General features: G+C 44.0%; 2 protein-coding genes across 2 annotated transcripts; both read left to right on the top strand.

Annotated features, from left to right (window-relative positions):
* Nucleotides 1–1876: 1876 nt before the first annotated feature.
* On the top strand, nt 1877–10567 carry ttc21b (tetratricopeptide repeat domain 21B). Its single transcript, XM_029135857.3, has 29 exons — nt 1877–2054; nt 2270–2399; nt 2501–2611; nt 2688–2854; nt 2951–3073; nt 3325–3482; nt 3864–3948; nt 4030–4128; nt 4229–4421; nt 4517–4614; nt 4914–5114; nt 5259–5388; nt 5470–5627; nt 5853–6077; nt 6175–6413; nt 6751–6823; nt 7285–7395; nt 7476–7614; nt 7725–7831; nt 7944–8132; nt 8325–8435; nt 8516–8597; nt 8673–8823; nt 8908–9069; nt 9166–9361; nt 9471–9695; nt 9829–9949; nt 10025–10092; nt 10172–10567. Exons 1-29 carry the CDS (start codon nt 2031–2033, stop codon nt 10247–10249), a joined length of 3954 nt encoding a protein of 1317 aa, XP_028991690.1. The 5' UTR covers nt 1877–2030; the 3' UTR covers nt 10250–10567.
* Nucleotides 10568–10673: 106 nt separating this feature from the next.
* On the top strand, nt 10674–17046 carry galnt3 (UDP-N-acetyl-alpha-D-galactosamine:polypeptide N-acetylgalactosaminyltransferase 3 (GalNAc-T3)). The gene is made up of 12 exons (XM_029135861.3): nt 10674–10899; nt 11343–11582; nt 11801–12319; nt 12932–13104; nt 13340–13489; nt 13687–13921; nt 13993–14110; nt 14256–14456; nt 15132–15263; nt 15484–15585; nt 15807–15959; nt 16043–17046. Exons 3-12 carry the CDS (start codon nt 11844–11846, stop codon nt 16154–16156), a joined length of 1854 nt encoding a protein of 617 aa, XP_028991694.1. The 5' UTR covers nt 10674–10899; nt 11343–11582; nt 11801–11843; the 3' UTR covers nt 16157–17046.
* The last annotated feature ends 37 nt before the right edge of the window (nt 17047–17083 follow it).

Below are 17083 nucleotides of genomic sequence, written 5' to 3'. Positions count from 1 at the left end.
CAGGAGTTTCAGAGGCAGGGTAAGAATATGTGTGCTATAGCGAACTGTATGTGCGAGGGAGGATGTCTGTTTGACTTGGGCTCCCGCCACTGGCATGCATAGAAGAGCATGATGAAAAACAATTCAAGGGGAAATCCGAGAATGGTGCCCATAACTGCTCAGTAATTATATTTGCTCTAGATAGATGGGAGGAAAATCCTATTATATTAGGTAGTGGTGAATTCCACCCTACCTTCTCAATGTGCTAATACGCAGAAGCACAGACTCACACGTCCACTGTCTTACACACACTTACGTTTTAAGTAATACACACACGAATGTACATGTACAGGCATCGTATTTTAACTAAATCACTCCAGTCGCTATCAGTAGGACATCCTGCTGTGAATAATGTAATCGAAATATAAAGAGTCCCAAATATGTAATAATAAAGCCCCATTAACACAATATCCTAAATTAATAAATGTATGTCTGTGCACTAACAATCAGAACAATCTCTTTTCAAGCAACTTTTTTATTGAAACGCATATATATGTATAAAGAAATAAAACAGTGGAGGGCCGCTCGTACAGTATCATTGGGCATGGCTCTTCAATCAATAACCGTCTGTACAAACCACAATGGATACAGCCATTAGAATGTTATAGCAGTGTCCCAGGGGCTGCATATTCCACAGTATTTCCTCTAATAGGTTTTTAGATGCATTCTTTGTAAGTGCAACAACACGTACAGTTTGGAGACTCTTTGCTAAGTACATGCAACACTTTTATTACGCCCCATACGTCTACTCTGTGAGCATGATTGGAACTGTCACTATTATAATGTGGCTTGATGAATGTTTTGGACATTTTTTGATTAAACTTTGTTTATTCATGTGCTGAATATTATTAAATAACATTATATGGTCAGATAAACTGCAAGTGAAATTGTGTGACACAGCACATAGACATTTGCCATTGCTGCACATGCTCAGAGCTCGATACCAACCTGATTTACTCTTCCATTGATGTGTGCTGCAGAGAGTAATGATTATGTGCCAGTGTTTGTACTAAATAGTATCTGACAAGGCATGGAAAGGTCTCTCCTGGAACAGTTGCACCCACGTTGGACTCTGGCTGCTCCTGCCATGGACTTAACACCGTAGACATCAAGAGTTCATACTTAGCAGTCAATGTGTGGCATTGCATAACACTGAGCTGGCAATTATCACAGGCTGGGAATATATTTCCACTGCACAAGGCAAACTATGTAAAGCTGTGTTAATCTGAGACTGTGAAAACTTTTCTTTTTATCTTTTTACATTAACAACGATCTAAAGATATAAAGCTGATGAAATTATACTTGAAAAGTAAGAATGGGAAATTCAACTGGAAAATAGCAGTCCACACAATTAATTTACTTAATAATAACTAATAAAATAAATAAATAATAAATATATAAATAATTATCAATTTCCTCGTTTAAATTTCTTAATTTGTAGTTTATGGATGAAAAACAAATCAGGCTGTATGAGTACATACATGAGTATATGATTTGAGAATAATTCATTAAATAAAAATAATTGTTATTGTTTATTATTGACACACTTTTTAAAAGAGTGACTGCGCCACCCAGAGGACACAACGTAAAAATATAAATATTCAAACATTTAGTTCACGACATTAATACCCAGAGTGTTGTCTTTCAGGCATAGCGCCATGCCTGTATAAGATACAAAACAATGCATATGTAAAACGTTTAGGATCTTAGAAACAGAGGTAGTAAAAGTTTATAAAGCAAATAAAGGTATATAATGATAGTAATAGAATGCAGCCGGGAGGCAAACGGTGTCTGTCAGGCATGACATTGGGAGAAATCCTCACCAAATTCGTTGCTAAGTTACTAAGCAACGCCAGTAGAGTTGGCGCAAGATGGCGAAGACATAAAGAAGACTCGTGTCGTTTCGTCCTCTAAGGCTAAAAACGCTGAAACTTAGTCACCCACACTCATTGAAACAAGAAACTTTTGTAGTTCGTGCCGTTTAAGTCAAGATGGAGGAAGAAGAGACGACGTTGGTAAGCGAACGATTTTTAATGGTTAGCTAGTGAGGCAGCAGGGGTGAAAACAAGAGACGTTAACGGCATTTAATGCATCTCAGTTTATCCGCTTAAGATTCTGATACACAGTGGGGAAAAATACTAAGTGAGAGATGTCTGTTCCTAAAACACCTCGTTAGCTGTCATCAGCTAGCTGAGGATGAGCTAACGTAAGCGACCTGTGTTTCCTACAGGCTTTGATCAAGTACTACTGCTACGAAAAGTATTACAGTCATGCTGTAAACGCCGCAGCAGATGCCCAAAGGAAATTCAGCAATGATCCTATCTACAGCTTTTTCCATGCATACGGTACCCTGATGCAAGGTGAGATTAAATAGTTAAATTCATAATAATGACATCACTGCTTGTCTTTCCTGGGCCAACTAGTGTCTCATGTTTGCACTTGTGCGACTGTTTCACAACAGATCAGATTCAAGAAGCGTCAGTGGAGCTGGATGCAATAAGAGACAATCGAGATGTATCTCTATGCACGTTGATGGCCCTGGTTTATGCTGAGAAAAAACAGACGAACCCAGGTAATGACCACATATCATTTACAGATGTTTGATTAGAGACTTGTTCAATTGTTTTGAAAGGTTTTTGTGTCCGCAGACAGAGAAGTGATTCAAGAACTTGATGCTAAAGTCAAAGAGGATCGCAAAACTGCGTCTCCTAAGAGTCTGTACCACGCTGGTATGTTCCTCTGGCTAATAGGGCGAAATGACAAAGCTAGAGAATACACAGAGAGAATGATCAAACTGTCCAACGGTTCCAAAGAGGTGAGAGTTGCATTCATGTTGTGTGTGTTGTTAATTTTAGATTCATATGCCACTTATTTAAACAATGGAGGCTGTGTTAATTGATTTGTCGTTCAGGGTATCATTCTAAAAGCCTGGATAGATGTGACATCTGGCAAAGATGCTTACGCTAGAAAGGCTGGGAAATACTTTGATGAGGGACTGAAAGAGGGAGCAGATGCTTTTGCACTGATGGGAAAGGTGAGTCTGCAAATACAAATTCAAATATTATAGGCCTTTTAGGTCATAGCTAAATCTTCATTATTGTATTTTGTATACCTTGAGAGTGGAGGGAAGCACAAGTAGAGAGTAAGAGGGTATGGTTCTAGATTATTGCACCATAACCTTAAAAAACCTGTTTACATTGTTGTTGTTTATACTTTTATTTCCATCAAGTATTTAGATGTTTTACTCATATTCATGATAACAAATTATTTTTTGGTCTGCCCAAGGCACAATATTATGAATATCGCCAAAATTACTCTGGTGCACTGGAGATGGTAAACCAGGTCATCGTTAGTTCCCCTGTGTTCCTGCCAGCGCTCATTAAGAAGATGAAACTGTTGCTCAGCCTTCAGGACTGGGAGCAAACCATGGATGCAGCACACAGGTAGATTATCACTAATAAAATAACTTTACAAATGACTCAACATTCATCCTAATGGAACTAAATACTACAGCGACGCCCGAAGCCACTTACCTCTCTGGATTCTTTTAAAACAACGTCCAGAAATCGAACTTGAGTTTATAGCAGCTGTGGTTCTTTTGCTAATAGGTTGTGAAGTCGACAGGGTGCAGTCAGGATGTAGCATACTTTACATCCTTAGAAGGCCATCGCAGTTCCTTTTAGTTTAATGTTATTTAGGTGGGAACCCAACACAGTGCAGTAGCAGTACTAGATATTCTGTTACTATCAATCAAAGAAATTTAAGCTCAGGTTTATGAAGTGAAGAGATAGACTTCATTCACAGTACTGTGTGTTATGTTTCAGGCTATTACAGAGGGACATAAATAACCCGGAGGCAATACGGATGTTAGCGCTGTATTCCTTATGCAGAGATGGAGATACGACTGAGGTACAGTCAACACATTTTCACATGTATTGCACTAGGGATGCAAATCAGAAGTAATTTTGCCATTTTCCTGTCTGTTTTCAGTCAGTGAAGCAGCTTTCAAACCTCATGCGGAGTTTGGATATTATGGAACCCAACAACCCTGAGCTGTTCTACAGGATGTCTCTAGCTTTCACTCGCCTTGTAAGAGTCCCAGTTGTCGTTACGCGATCCTGTTTCGGTGGTGGGCCCCCTTTAGTTTTGTCATTTACAACTAACTCCTGTTGTTTTTGTTTGTTGAAAGTGTGGACGCAATGAAAAAGTGATTGAGCAGACATTCAGGATGGTGGAGAGAGCATTTTCTATGGCATCGCACAACTCAGACTTAGCCACAGAGCTGGGCTACCAGATGGTGCTTCAGGGCCGAATCAAGGAGGCTATGAAGTGGTACAAGACCGCCATGACTTTGGATGAGACCAGTGTTTCTGCTTTGACTGGTAACATGTTACAGTGATTAATCTGTTGTCTGTGCTTGTGGTCCATGCACATGTTTTCTTTCTCTGAAGATCCATTTTTTTCTTTTTTTTTTCAGGGCTAATTCGTTGCCAGCTGATAGAGGGCCACCTAGAGGACGCAGAACAACAGTTAGAATTCCTAACAGAGATTCAGCAAACTATTGGAAAATCAGGGGTACTGTCTGTTGAATAAATGCTGCCAGATGACAACAAGAAATGTGGTTTCACTATGATAAGACACATGTCATGGCTTAGAATAATTTATTATACGTAAGAGACTGTCAAACATTAGCAGGAGCATCTGGCATGATAGGCAGCAGCTGCTCCTGTAGTTTTTTCTTTCTAGGAGACATTTTACACTCATGCAATTGATGTTTGTAGTACAGAGGTTTCCTCTCAGCATTCACTGCTCTGCCCCTTTTGTTTTCTATTTGACATGTTTATCTTATTTTACATCATTTTCCCTCCTGTTAGGAACTACTGTACCTCCGTGCCGTTCTGGCAGCGAAGAAGCGACGGCCACTGGAAGATGTGACTAAACTGCTTAACGACACAGTGGACACACACTTCTCCACGCTGCAGGGTCTGCCTTTGGGAGTGGAGTATTTTGAAAAACTCAACCCTGATTTCCTGTTGGAGATTGTTAAAGAATATCTTGCACTGTGTCCTACTAAGGTACAACTAAAACATTCAACAATGACAGTGGGTTTGTACTTTGTTGGTACTAAATGTGCTGTAAATGTAGTCAGTGCCTGAGTCTGGTACATATTGTCCTACTATTGAGAATCTTTAATATAAATAATCTTGTTTGTGTTATAGCCTCCAGCCCAGGGGCAACTGCCCCCTCCTCTGCTCCAACACTGTTCCACATTGTTGGATACTGTAGTCAAAATTGTGCCAGGTCTTCTGCAAGGGGTTTTCCTACTAGCCAAAGTCAGGTATCAGTCTGGTAAGAACATGTCATATCTTTTTCTTAGTTTGATTCCTTGATGCTTCTAATCAAAACTGTAATGCTTTTGTGTTAATTCAGGCGATATTGACGCGGCTCAGAGTGGTTTGCATCACTGCTTGGAACAGTGTCCTTCCCATGCGGATGCACATCTGCTAATGGCACAGATCCATCTGCTGCAGGGCAACTTCATGTTGTGTTCCCAGGCTCTTGAACTCTGCCTCAGCCATAACTTTGAGGTAAAATCGAAAATCAAAGAACAGTATTATGACCTACTAACTTCAAAAGAAAGCATGTGTTTAGGCTCTTTGGTAAACTACATGAGAGCTCTGACGCCCTCCCAGTAAAGTGGATTAAAGTGACAGTAAATCTGGGTTTGAGTTTTGTTTGATGGAGTTATAACTTTATTACCAGACCACGACGACTGCATGTCTAAAGTGATCATGTCTTCTTTGACATTGTAGATTCGAGAACATCCACTGTACCATCTAATCAGTGCTCAGGCAAAGAAGAAGATGGGTCAGCTTGCAGAAGCCATTCAGACACTGCAGATGGCCATGAGTCTTCCTGGTGTCCGTAGAGGTGCACCTTCATCCAAGTCCAAGAGCAAAAAGGTTGAGCTAAGCCCTGCTGACTGCGTGTCTGTTTTTCTGGAGTTAGCCGAAGCTCTGTGGCTCAATGGAGAACAGGTAGATAGGTCTTAACTTTAGACAGTAGGTACAGAAACCTATTATATTGGCTTCTTTACAGAAAAGCATGTACTAGTGAATGGATTTATCATTTTAGCATGAAGCAGCAAAGGTGATGCAGGACGCCATCATTGAGTTCTCGGGCAGTCCTGAGGAGCTACGTGTCACTATTGCTAATGCGGACCTGGCCCTGCTCCGTGGCGACACTGAGCTGGCACTTAGCATGCTCAGAAACATCACAGCTGAGCAGCCCTACTACATCCAGGCCAAGGAAAAAATGGCAGACATATATTTGAACCACAGAAAAGAGAAGCGACTGTATGCCAGTTGCTACAGGTGAGTCAATTTGGCACCAGAGGAACAAAAACAGCACACGTCAATTTTGTAGTGTTTAAATAAGATAGCAGTTGATTCAGTACTCTAGGATATTCAGTCCTTCATCATCTCATCCAGACAAGTCTGTGGAGGGACTTTAAAAAGCTCAAATTTAATCAAATTTTAATTGAAACCATATGTGTAAAGAGGATTTCAGTGTTCTCTGGGTCTCTGAGGCTACTATTGCTTTTTGACAGCTGGGAGGTAGTAAAGCATGACTGAACCTCACACCAGCACAATATACAGTATGTTTATATGATGATGTACATCATATGCTGCATCTCTGTCTTTTCTCCAGAGAAATGGTGGAAAAGCTGCCCAGCACTCAGACATACCTCTTACTTGGTGATGCCTACATGCACATCCAAGAAGTAAGTGGTAGTTAACCAGACAACTAAAGTAGAATGTTGTGAATACTTAATATGTGAAGAACAGTTAATAGTTATGGGACGTTTTACCTATAGGTAGTTGATAAATAAGCACATACATCATCCAGCAATAAAGGAAAACATATATAAGGACACATTTATAAATTATGTAAATGATGAAGATGAATGAGCCTCTTAAGGTCACACGTGTTAATATTGTATATATTCACTAGTTGAAAGTAAGATATCGTTGAGAACTGAAGTAGTTTTTCCAACCTAGCAGTCTGTTATTGTATCAACTAGCTCTTAATTTTATGCAATATACACTCTTTAATATGTTTACTTTGTGTTCACATTGTTCTGTGAATAATTAAAGGTATCCATCTGCCTGAATAATATTTACAACAGTGTGAGTTACAGAATAAATTGTGGTCGCGCTTACCGTCAAACTTGTTTATCCTCAGCCAGAGAAAGCCATTGAAGTTTATGAGCATGCTCTGAAGAAAAACCCCAAAGATGGTGCTTTAGCCAGCAAGATCGGGAAAGCACTGGTGAAGACTCACAACTACGTCAAGGTTTGTAGTGCACACTCGTTTCAAGGTAAACGAAACTTGCACGGATAATCCAGTGTTGATGCGAGACGGCTGTTGTGCAGGCAATCAATTACTATGAGGCTGCTTTGAAAACTGAGCAACAGAGCTTTCTGCGCTATGACCTGGCTGAGCTGCTGATGAAGATGAAGCAGTATGAGCGCTCTGAAAGAATCCTGCATGAAGCTCTGGCCCACGAGCCAGGTACTTAACGTAGTATTTCCATACAAACTATTCTGCAACACACTGGAATAATAAGTGGTCATGGACACTGTTTATGCACAAAAATAATGTTTTTCTTTGACTGTACCCAGTGAATGAACTTCAGGCACTCTCGGATGATTGTCGTTATCTAGTCCTTCTGGCAAAAGTCCAAAACAAGGTTGATAAAAATAACGAAGCTTCAATTTCCCTGCAAAAAGTAAGTTAGAAAAGAAAGAAATGGCACAGTCTCATAAAGTAAAGTAAAATTCAATTCAGTATCTTAGCGATCATTTCCTTGATAAAACTCAACCGTGGTTGTTGTTTTGCAGGCCCGGGATGTGCAGGCCAAGGTGCTGAAGCGGGTGCAGTTAGAGCAGCCCGACGCCTTCCCCATGCAGAAGCAGCTTGCAGCCGAGATCTGCTCTGAGATCGCTAGACACTACACAAGTCAGAGGGTCTATGAGCGAGCAGTCAAATTCTACAAAGAAGCTCTTGTGTATTGTGAGTCCGATCGCAAGGTCAGTGTTGCTGAATCAAAAACGTCCTGTGTACTCTCCGCAGCTGCGGTTGACAAGCTGTGGCTTCTTTTTAAGTGTTGCATCCATGTGATGAAAAAAATCTTACATGTCCCTAGTTTGATTTAAGAGCAGATGTAACCTGCATTAATCGTTATTGCATACTATGACTGTTATTTTGTGGTTTGTCTGTAGGTGATGCTGGAGCTGGCACGGTTGTACCTCACTCTGGATGAGGTGGACGCCTGCCAGGAGCAATGCAGCGTCATTTTGAAGACTGATGAATTTAATGAAGACGCAACTCTGGTTTGTTCTGTTTGTTCGTACCCCTTTTGAAATAGAGGAAGCATATACAAACATATTTTACGTTATGTGTTTGTCCTCAGATGATGGCGGATATTATGTTTAGGAAGCAGGACTATAAACAGGCAGTTTTCCACTTTCAGCAGCTTTTGGAGCGCAAACCAGGTAAAACATTTGTCTTTTGTAAAATAATTTGAAATGTAAACATAGAAGCATATTAAGTTTTACCTGTCATTTCAGACAACTACCCAACTCTGTCACGTCTTATTGACTTGTTGAGGAGAGCTGGAAAGTTGGAAGAAGTCCCCAGATTCCTTGAAATGGCAGAAAAACATTCTTCCAGGACTAAGCTTGACCCCGGCTTTAACTACTGCAAAGGACTTCATCTTTGGTAAGTTTACCATTTGCTTTTCTTGGTGACTATGCCAAGTTTTGTTTGTTACAATATGGACGTAAAGGTGTGTTTGTTGTTCAGGCACACGGGTGCACCCAACGAGGCTCTGCGACACTTCAACAAAGCACGGAAAGACAACGACTGGGGCCAAAACGCTGTGTATAACATGATTGAAATCTACCTGAACCCCGACAATGACACAATGGGGGGAGAAGTGTTTGAGAATTTAGATGGAGAAATAGGGTAAGTGAAGAACTACAGACAGGGAAAACCAACCTCTCTGGAATATTTCTATTATTATTTTTAACACGCAGACCTCTGGCTAATGTCTGTCATCAGGAACTCCACAGAGAAGCAGGAGTCGGAGCAGCTCGCTGTGAGAACAGCTGAGAAGCTGCTGAAGGAGTTGAAGCCTCAGACGCCAGGGGGACACACCCAGCTTCGCATCCTGGAGAACTACTGCTTTCTAGCAACTAAACAGAAGGCCAATATAGAAAAAGCCCTCGGTGTGTTCACAGAGATTGCGAACAATGAGGTAGGTAAACTCCAGATGCTGTGCATGAGTGTAAATATGCCCTCACCAGGAGCTGCAGATTAATTTGATCAAACAGCCTGTTTAACCAGAATTCATTGGTTGCATTCAGAAAGACCACATCCCCGCTCTGTTGGCCATGGCAACAGCTTACATGATGCTGAAGCAAACTGCCCGAGCTAGGACCCAACTCAAACGCATCGCTAAGATGAACTGGAGCATTGTCGACGCCGATGAGTTTGAGAAGAGCTGGCTGCTCCTGGCAGACTCCTACATCAACTTGGGGAAGTTTGACATGGCTGGAGACCTCTTGAAGAGATGCCTCAACCATAACAAGGTCAGTACTGAAAGTTTTGTTGTTGCTTCCATTATTAGATTTGAATTCATGAGTTTATTTCTCCATAGTTTTTTTTAATTAAAGCATGACTTGTGTTCAAAATGATCCGATGGTTACTGCTTTATTTCCACAGTCATGCTGTAAAGCTTATGAATATATGGGCTACATAATGGAAAAAGAGCAGGCTTTCCGTGATGCAGCACTCAACTATGAACTGGCTTGGAAATATGGAAATCGGACTAATCCAACTATTGGTATGTCAAACAAAGTCAAAGTATGAGGTTTCAGAGTATTAGATTTCTACCATGCAATGTGTGATTCTATTTCAGGGTACAAGCTTGCATTCAACTACTTGAAAGCAAAGAGACATGTTGACGCCATTGACGTGTGTCATAAGGTGAGGCACCAGGATGTTTACCATGAACCATGCTTTGGAAATGTTTACCCGCTTGAATCATTTTTCCATCTGCCCACAGGTTCTTGCTGCTCATCCAGATTATCCCAGAGTGAGAAAGGACATCCTGGACAAAGCCCGCGCTGCTCTGAGAGCCTAGTGGTAGATGGGGGGGGGCGAAGAATGCATGTGAAGGAGGCAGCCACATTTTCTGAAATAAAACAACTTGTTTGGCTGTTTGGCTTCACTGTTGGTATGGAGAATGTGGAATGTGCAGTTTTGCTTTCTGGATGTTTGTTCAAATACAAAGTTAATATTTAGGTACTGGAGAAGAACAAAAATCGTGATTTTAATTTCTGTTTATGAAACAACTAAAGGCTAAAACTAAAAAACAAAAACTGATTTTGTAACAGAAAATATGCAGGAGGACACAATTTATGAATATGTGTATAAAATAAAGTTTGTTCTATTACTGAAACCTAAAGTCCGTGTGTGTCTGTTAGAGATTTATTTTTTCATACTAAGGTCTAAAAAAATCAGATTTATAATACAAATCATAAGCCTATAGAATCTGGCGCACAGGCAGAGACGCGACATGTAATGGCCACATTAAAAGGATGCTCGCCGCCAGTAGGAAGTCCCGGGGATCAGATGGAGCCGCTGCCAGTCAGAGGCAGATAGGTTTCAAAGGGGGCTGCCTGCGGCTGGACACAGCGCCTTCACGCCTCCAAGCATCCAGGACTTCATCGGAACCATGCGCGTCAGGAAATATGGGAAGATAACGGATCGGAGAGACCTCGGGTTCCGGCGGTGAGTGTCCGCTTTTCACGTCACTTTTATGACAAACGAAAGCTCAGATGTGACCAATCACGACCGGAGCCGAACTTTTACACGCACGTGCGTTCAGCTCCAAGAGTTCACGTCCGTAAATGTAAAGCTTTAATGTCCGAGGCTGGATGTTTGGTCGGCGCCTGAGTGGATGCGGTGGGCTGCGTGGGGGTCCACCGCGTTCCTCTGCTGTTTGTCACCCAGCAACTGTCCCACTGAACAAATCCCATTAATGACGCCGTCATTGAATCCTAGGAAGTTGCTGAAGAACAGTTTGTAGCGTTCCCGAGAAGAATGTGACCCTTTTATTTTGTTTGTCGGCACGTACACTTCCTTCTGCGGTTACAATAGAGTATGTTGTCACAGGACATCACCCAACGTGTTCGGTGGGTTTGCTACTAGTCTTTATCTCATCTATGTTCCAGTTATGGATTTTGACACGCATCAGTCCTCACGGCGCATGCGCGCTGGCACGTCCCCGCCCTCTACCTGAGAGGTGCGCACCTGGATCCAACGAGACGGAAGTTTTGCGAGCAAATCCTTTCTTGTCTCCGCGAAACGTTGTTCGTAATCTGGACTTCAAGCAACCGATGGAGCGTTTTCTGACGAAGCAGGATGCCGACTGCCGGTTTCTCCAACGTTAACGTGTAGTTCAACGACTCATGGTACGTGGTAAGCTACGTGATTCGTATGAAGGAATTCAGAGCACATCATGGTTGATCATTTTTGAATGTATGGTTTTACCTACAGTGAAAAAGAAAAGCTTTCTTTCACTTTCATTACAATTCACCATGAAAAAATAATTACAAAAACATAATGACCTGAATTTGATTAATGCACTGATTCTGATCAATAAATATTTGACTCTATGTATTTATTGCAGCTGTGTCTTAATCCAACGCCAGCCTGCTCTCTATACAATAAGAATGACAACCCTCCGCAGGGTCCTCAGGAGGCGCCTGCACCCCCTCAAAGTGGTGATAGTGGGCATTGTGTTTGTCACCTTTGTGTTCCTCATCCAATGGGAAGTGGGGAGCCAGGGCCAACAGGAGGACCCGCTGCTGAAGAAGATGTCCGTCAACCAGGGTAACGTGCTCGACTTCAGGGACGGACCGCCAAAGATGCAGATCAGACCCCCGGTGCGCCAGCCGGACCACGGCGACGGCGCCAGGGCCTGTCTGCCGGGCCACTACACCGCAGCCGAGCTCAGGCCGGCGCTGGAGCGGCCGCCCCAGGACCCTCGGGCCCCGGGGGCCGCCGGGAAGCCCTTCGTCACGGACTCGCTGAGCCCCGACGAGCAGAAAGAGAAGGAGAGGGGGGAAGAGAAGCACTGTTTCAACCTGTACGCCAGCGACCGCATCTCCTTAAGCCGGGACCTGGGAGCAGACACAAGACCTCCAGAGTATGTCAACACTTGTGTTTATCAAATATATGATTAAAGACAGAACAGGATGCTCATGAGTGCTCGCTTTGCACCAGTGGATTTAAATTTCTCAGCTGCTTTATGCATTCCTGTATTGGCCTAGAATATACTTTTAATTCATCCACTGAAAAACACCCAGAGAGATTAGTGTAATGTAGATGGGGCAATGCAGCGCCGACTGAACCCAAACAAACCCATCATACGATTTTTCGCAACTGGGAGAACTCTTGGGCAGAAACCACAGAGATGATTGTTCCGACTGGGACTTTGTTTCAGCACGTTTGCCCAGTCCAGGAAGGCGCACAGTTATGTTTGGCTAATTACGGTACATCCGCGCGTATGTTAATCCACGCGCACGCCGGCCCAGACGCTGACATAAAGCATGAGTGCGCGCTGGCCGTCATTTCAGGCCCGGTCGGGGTTTTTCCGCGTCTGATATGGCCGGTCTCCCAGAGGCTGCCACACATGCAGTGTCGGAGCTGAAATGGACACCCCACAGGGGAGAGCCTGCAGATGTAATAACCAGACTATTGTGCCACTCAGGAACTGTTCCGGACAGTCAAATCTTTGTGCTCGCCTCCTTCTGCGCAGATGCATCGAGCGGACCTTCAAGCGGTGCCCCCCTCTGCCGACCACCAGCGTGATCGTGGTGTTCCACAACGAGGCCTGGAGCACCCTGCTAAGGACGGTGTACAGTGTCCTCCACACGTCCCCCGCCATTCTCCTCAAGGAGATCATCCTGGTGGACGACGCCAGCGTGGACGGTAAAAGCCGCCACACTGCTCTCTTTGTCCCCGACTGCGCGCTGGAAATGTGGGTCTAGCAGGTTCCCTTACAACAGGAAGTGGGTTAGAACAGGATGCTAGTTCCTCCTAGCGGAATTAGCTTGAGTTGTGCTTAGCTGATTTAGAATGCTTTAAATGGGATCTATGGTAGAATGCTATTAACCTAAAACAGTCTGTCGACATCTGTAACTTTGAACATGTCACACGTTTGCAGATGTGCTGAAGGATGAGCTGGATGAATATTTGAAGCCGCTGAAAATCGTGCGCGTGGTCCGCCAGCGCGAGCGTAAAGGCCTGATCACGGCGCGGCTGCTGGGCGCCTCCGTGGCCACGGGTGACACGCTCACCTTCCTGGATGCTCACTGTGAGTCAGCCCCGCTCGGATTAGTCACGCCAGCGCAAAACTATTTACGCATTAACCGCACCTGCCCCAACACACCCAGCAGGTCAACAACAGCATTGGCTCCTCTTAAGAGCCTAGTTGTTCACGTGTTTGTATTGTAAACGGAGTCGTGTGGTTGTGGTGATGCAATACGTGTGTATTGTGTGTGTTTTCACCAGGTGAGTGTTTTAATGGATGGCTGGAGCCTCTGCTAGCCAGGATAGCAGAAAACTACACGGCAGTAGTCAGCCCTGACATCTCCTCTATTGATCTCAACACTTTCGAGTTCATGAAACCATCCCCGTATGGCCAGAACCACAACCGGGGCAACTTTGACTGGAGCCTCGCTTTTGGCTGGGAAGGTCTCCCAGAACACGAGAAGCAAAGGAGGAAGGACGAGACCTACCCCATCAAGTAATGACACTGTAAAAAGTTGCCTTTACTTGAAATCAAGCGTCTTGTTGAGAACATCTACGTCTTTGCAGGACGCCCACGTTTGCTGGAGGCCTCTTCTCCATCTCAAAAGAATATTTCTACCGTATTGGAAGCTACGATGAGCAAATGGAAATCTGGGGTGGCGAGAATATTGAAATGTCATTTAGGGTGAGACGTCAGTGAGCTGTAATTCTGGCTGTGCGGCATTCTTTAATTATCCAGTCTCTGCTCTGATTAGTGCCTGCGAGTATCTGTGACTAAGTCTCCTCCATTATGCATCCGCTCATCGTGTCCCTGTTTAATGAACCCGCAGGTGTGGCAGTGTGGAGGACAACTGGAAATCATCCCCTGCTCCATCGTGGGGCACGTCTTCCGCACCAAAAGCCCCCACACCTTCCCCAAGGGGACGCAGGTCATCGCTCGCAACCAGGTGCGACTGGCTGAGGTGTGGATGGACGAGTACAAGGAGATCTTCTACCGTCGGAACCAGCAAGCCGGACAGATTGCGAGAGATGTAAGCGCGGCCCAAAGACTGTGGGGCAGCAGAGCATTCCTTTGTCGCGTGTTCCTTTGACTTGTAGCTCTGGTGGACATGCAAGTGGTTTTTATGAGCACTTAGAGCAAAGAAAAGGGGCCTGAAGGAAGTCTGCTCTGGTAAATGACAGACTTTCCCAACATGTGGTCTCATAGGTGCTATAAAACCGGTCCCCTCAGGGCTGGACCTCACAGGACCAACCAGACCTCCCACCCCCGCTGGCTTCAGACACAGTCATCACTAGTAGCCATTGTTATAGTAGGTGCTCTCATTATTCTAAAGCACCATTTGCCTGCAATCCCTTTTAAAGGTGCTGTTACACTTCACTTTAACATGGACATTGATTAGATTCCCACCGGTAGGTAATTAGTTTGACAAAGGAGCCATTAGCGCCATGGACATGCTCACTGTAGGAAAGTGAAGTGATGATGGTGTATATGCGGTCACCTGGTTCTGTTTCTGGAGTTTGACAGATCCAACTATGACTCTGTGTATCGCAATGTAGGTTCATAGGTTCATCAGTCAGCTTGAGGCTTTGAATATCTCAATAAGAGCATCCAAGAGAATCCTGAGTGTTAACATGCGAACAGGAGTCATGGTTTTAGTGGGGAAACTGAAGGATCTGCCTTCCTCTGCCTGCCGTTGTTTGAACAGGGGGCCTTCGGAGACATCTCCAAGCGCCTGAATCTCCGTGCGCAGCTGCAGTGCAAGGACTTCTCCTGGTATTTGAAGAACATTTATCCAGAAGTCTTCATGCCTGACCTCAGCCCTCTCCGCTTTGGCTCGGTAAGATCACTCAGCCCGCTGCCCCACCGTCGCGCCCACTCCAAACCTCAGCCCTGTCTGGCCGCTGCACACAGGACCTCCAGAGGAGCGCGAGCCGTTCCAGTTTGACACCGCTGGAAGCGCTCCACCGACTGGAGCTGTTTGAACAGCTGGCGCTGGATGTCAGTATTCCGTTTGGTTTCCGCTCACAGCTTTTCCCTCTCCTCCTCTGTTTTGGTAGGTAAAAAATGTGGGCAGAGACTCCTGTCTGGATGCTGGGGAGAACAACGAGGGTGGGAAACAGCTGATCATGTACCCATGTCATGGACTGGGAGGAAACCAGGTCTGTTAGGAAAATGTACTATCTATCACTGATTGATGAAAACCAGAGTCTAATCCCTGTGTGTGTGTGTGTGTGTGTGTGTGTGTGTGTGTGTGTGTGTGTGTGTGTGTGTGTGTGTGTGTGTGTGTGTGTGTGTGTGTGTGTGTGTGTGTGTGTGTGTGTGTGTGTGTGTGTGTGTGTGTGTGTGTGTGTGTGTGTGTGTGTGTGTGTGCGCGCTGTAGTACTTTGAGTTCTCAACACATCACGAGATAAGACACAACATACAGAAGGAGCTGTGTTTGCAAGGGGCCGAGGGGGACGTGAAGCTGGAGGAATGCCAGTACAAAGGCAGGGACACCTTTGTGGGAGCCAATCAGAAATGGCAGCTGAAAGAGGCGAGTTTGGTCTCTTGCATCACAATTTTCGATTACAGCCGCCCGGTTCGGGAAACTAACATCTCTGTCTTCTCTTGATGTAGAACCAGTTATTCTTCATCCCAGCGCTGAACATGTGTCTGAGCGCCCGCCGTGAGCATCCCACCCTGGTCACCTGCGACCCCTCGGACAGATTCCAGCTCTGGGCCTTCATCTGAGTCCCAGCATCCACTGTGCCAACAGCTTCTCTGTGCGCATAGACATAGTGTACTAGGACATGGACTAGACTGTGCACAGGTAACAAGCGTGTTTTTTTTAGATGAATGATATTGAGATTTAATTTATTTCTACACTTAGAAGAACTGAACCTCTGCTGGTCATAGCTGGAAGAACGTCGTCGTTCCCAACCATGAACTGAAATTATTGGAGCAGCGAAGACAGGCTGTGTTGACAAGTGCCTTTTTTGTCTTTGAAATATTTTCACGGCTCAAAGTCAAAGTAATCTCATCAGCGAGATGTAAACGTTGGTCGCGTAAAAATCGGAAATGTTAAGCACCAAAGAGACGAAAGGGGGAAAATCTGATGATGTGCATTTTTTAGCTGAATGTTTTTAGGAAATCTTTTTGGGGATGGAGCGGCTGTTTTGCTGTTGTTACGATGTGTTTAGATTTTTTTAATTAACTTAAAATCGTAATTGACATTAACATATAAATTGTTTCCTTTGAGGGACACAAAGGGAAGTAAAGGGAGAAGCACGATCATTTTAACAGCTTGGATAAATGCGACGTTTGACATTTAAAATTTATTTAAATGCAAGAAGCATCATGAGTGCTTTTAAATTGTTAAAACTTTATTTAGTTTTAAGTAAAACATGTTCTAGCATTTTTAAACCAGCGTTCAGTGTAATTTCTACAACCCAGGAAATCTGGCTGAAAGTCTCCCTTTACAAACTAATATCTGGTGCAGGCACTGGTGTTTAGAAGGCTGTGGAACATTGTAATTGACTTTATGTTTGCGACTGTGTAAGAAACAAATTGAATTGTGGTGTTTTCTACGAAAGGAAACCGTTTAAGCCTTAATGTGACTGAATAAAATCAGTTGGATAGAACATGGGGGCTCTCTGGTCTTTTTTCTCGTCGTGGCCT

The sequence above is a fragment of the Betta splendens genome, chromosome 21, assembly GCF_900634795.4.
Source record: "Betta splendens chromosome 21, fBetSpl5.4, whole genome shotgun sequence".
Classification (NCBI taxonomy): domain Eukaryota; kingdom Metazoa; phylum Chordata; class Actinopteri; order Anabantiformes; family Osphronemidae; genus Betta; species Betta splendens.
The sequence above is the reverse complement of the archived record's forward strand: the minus strand, read 5'-3'. Positions and strand labels throughout refer to the sequence as shown.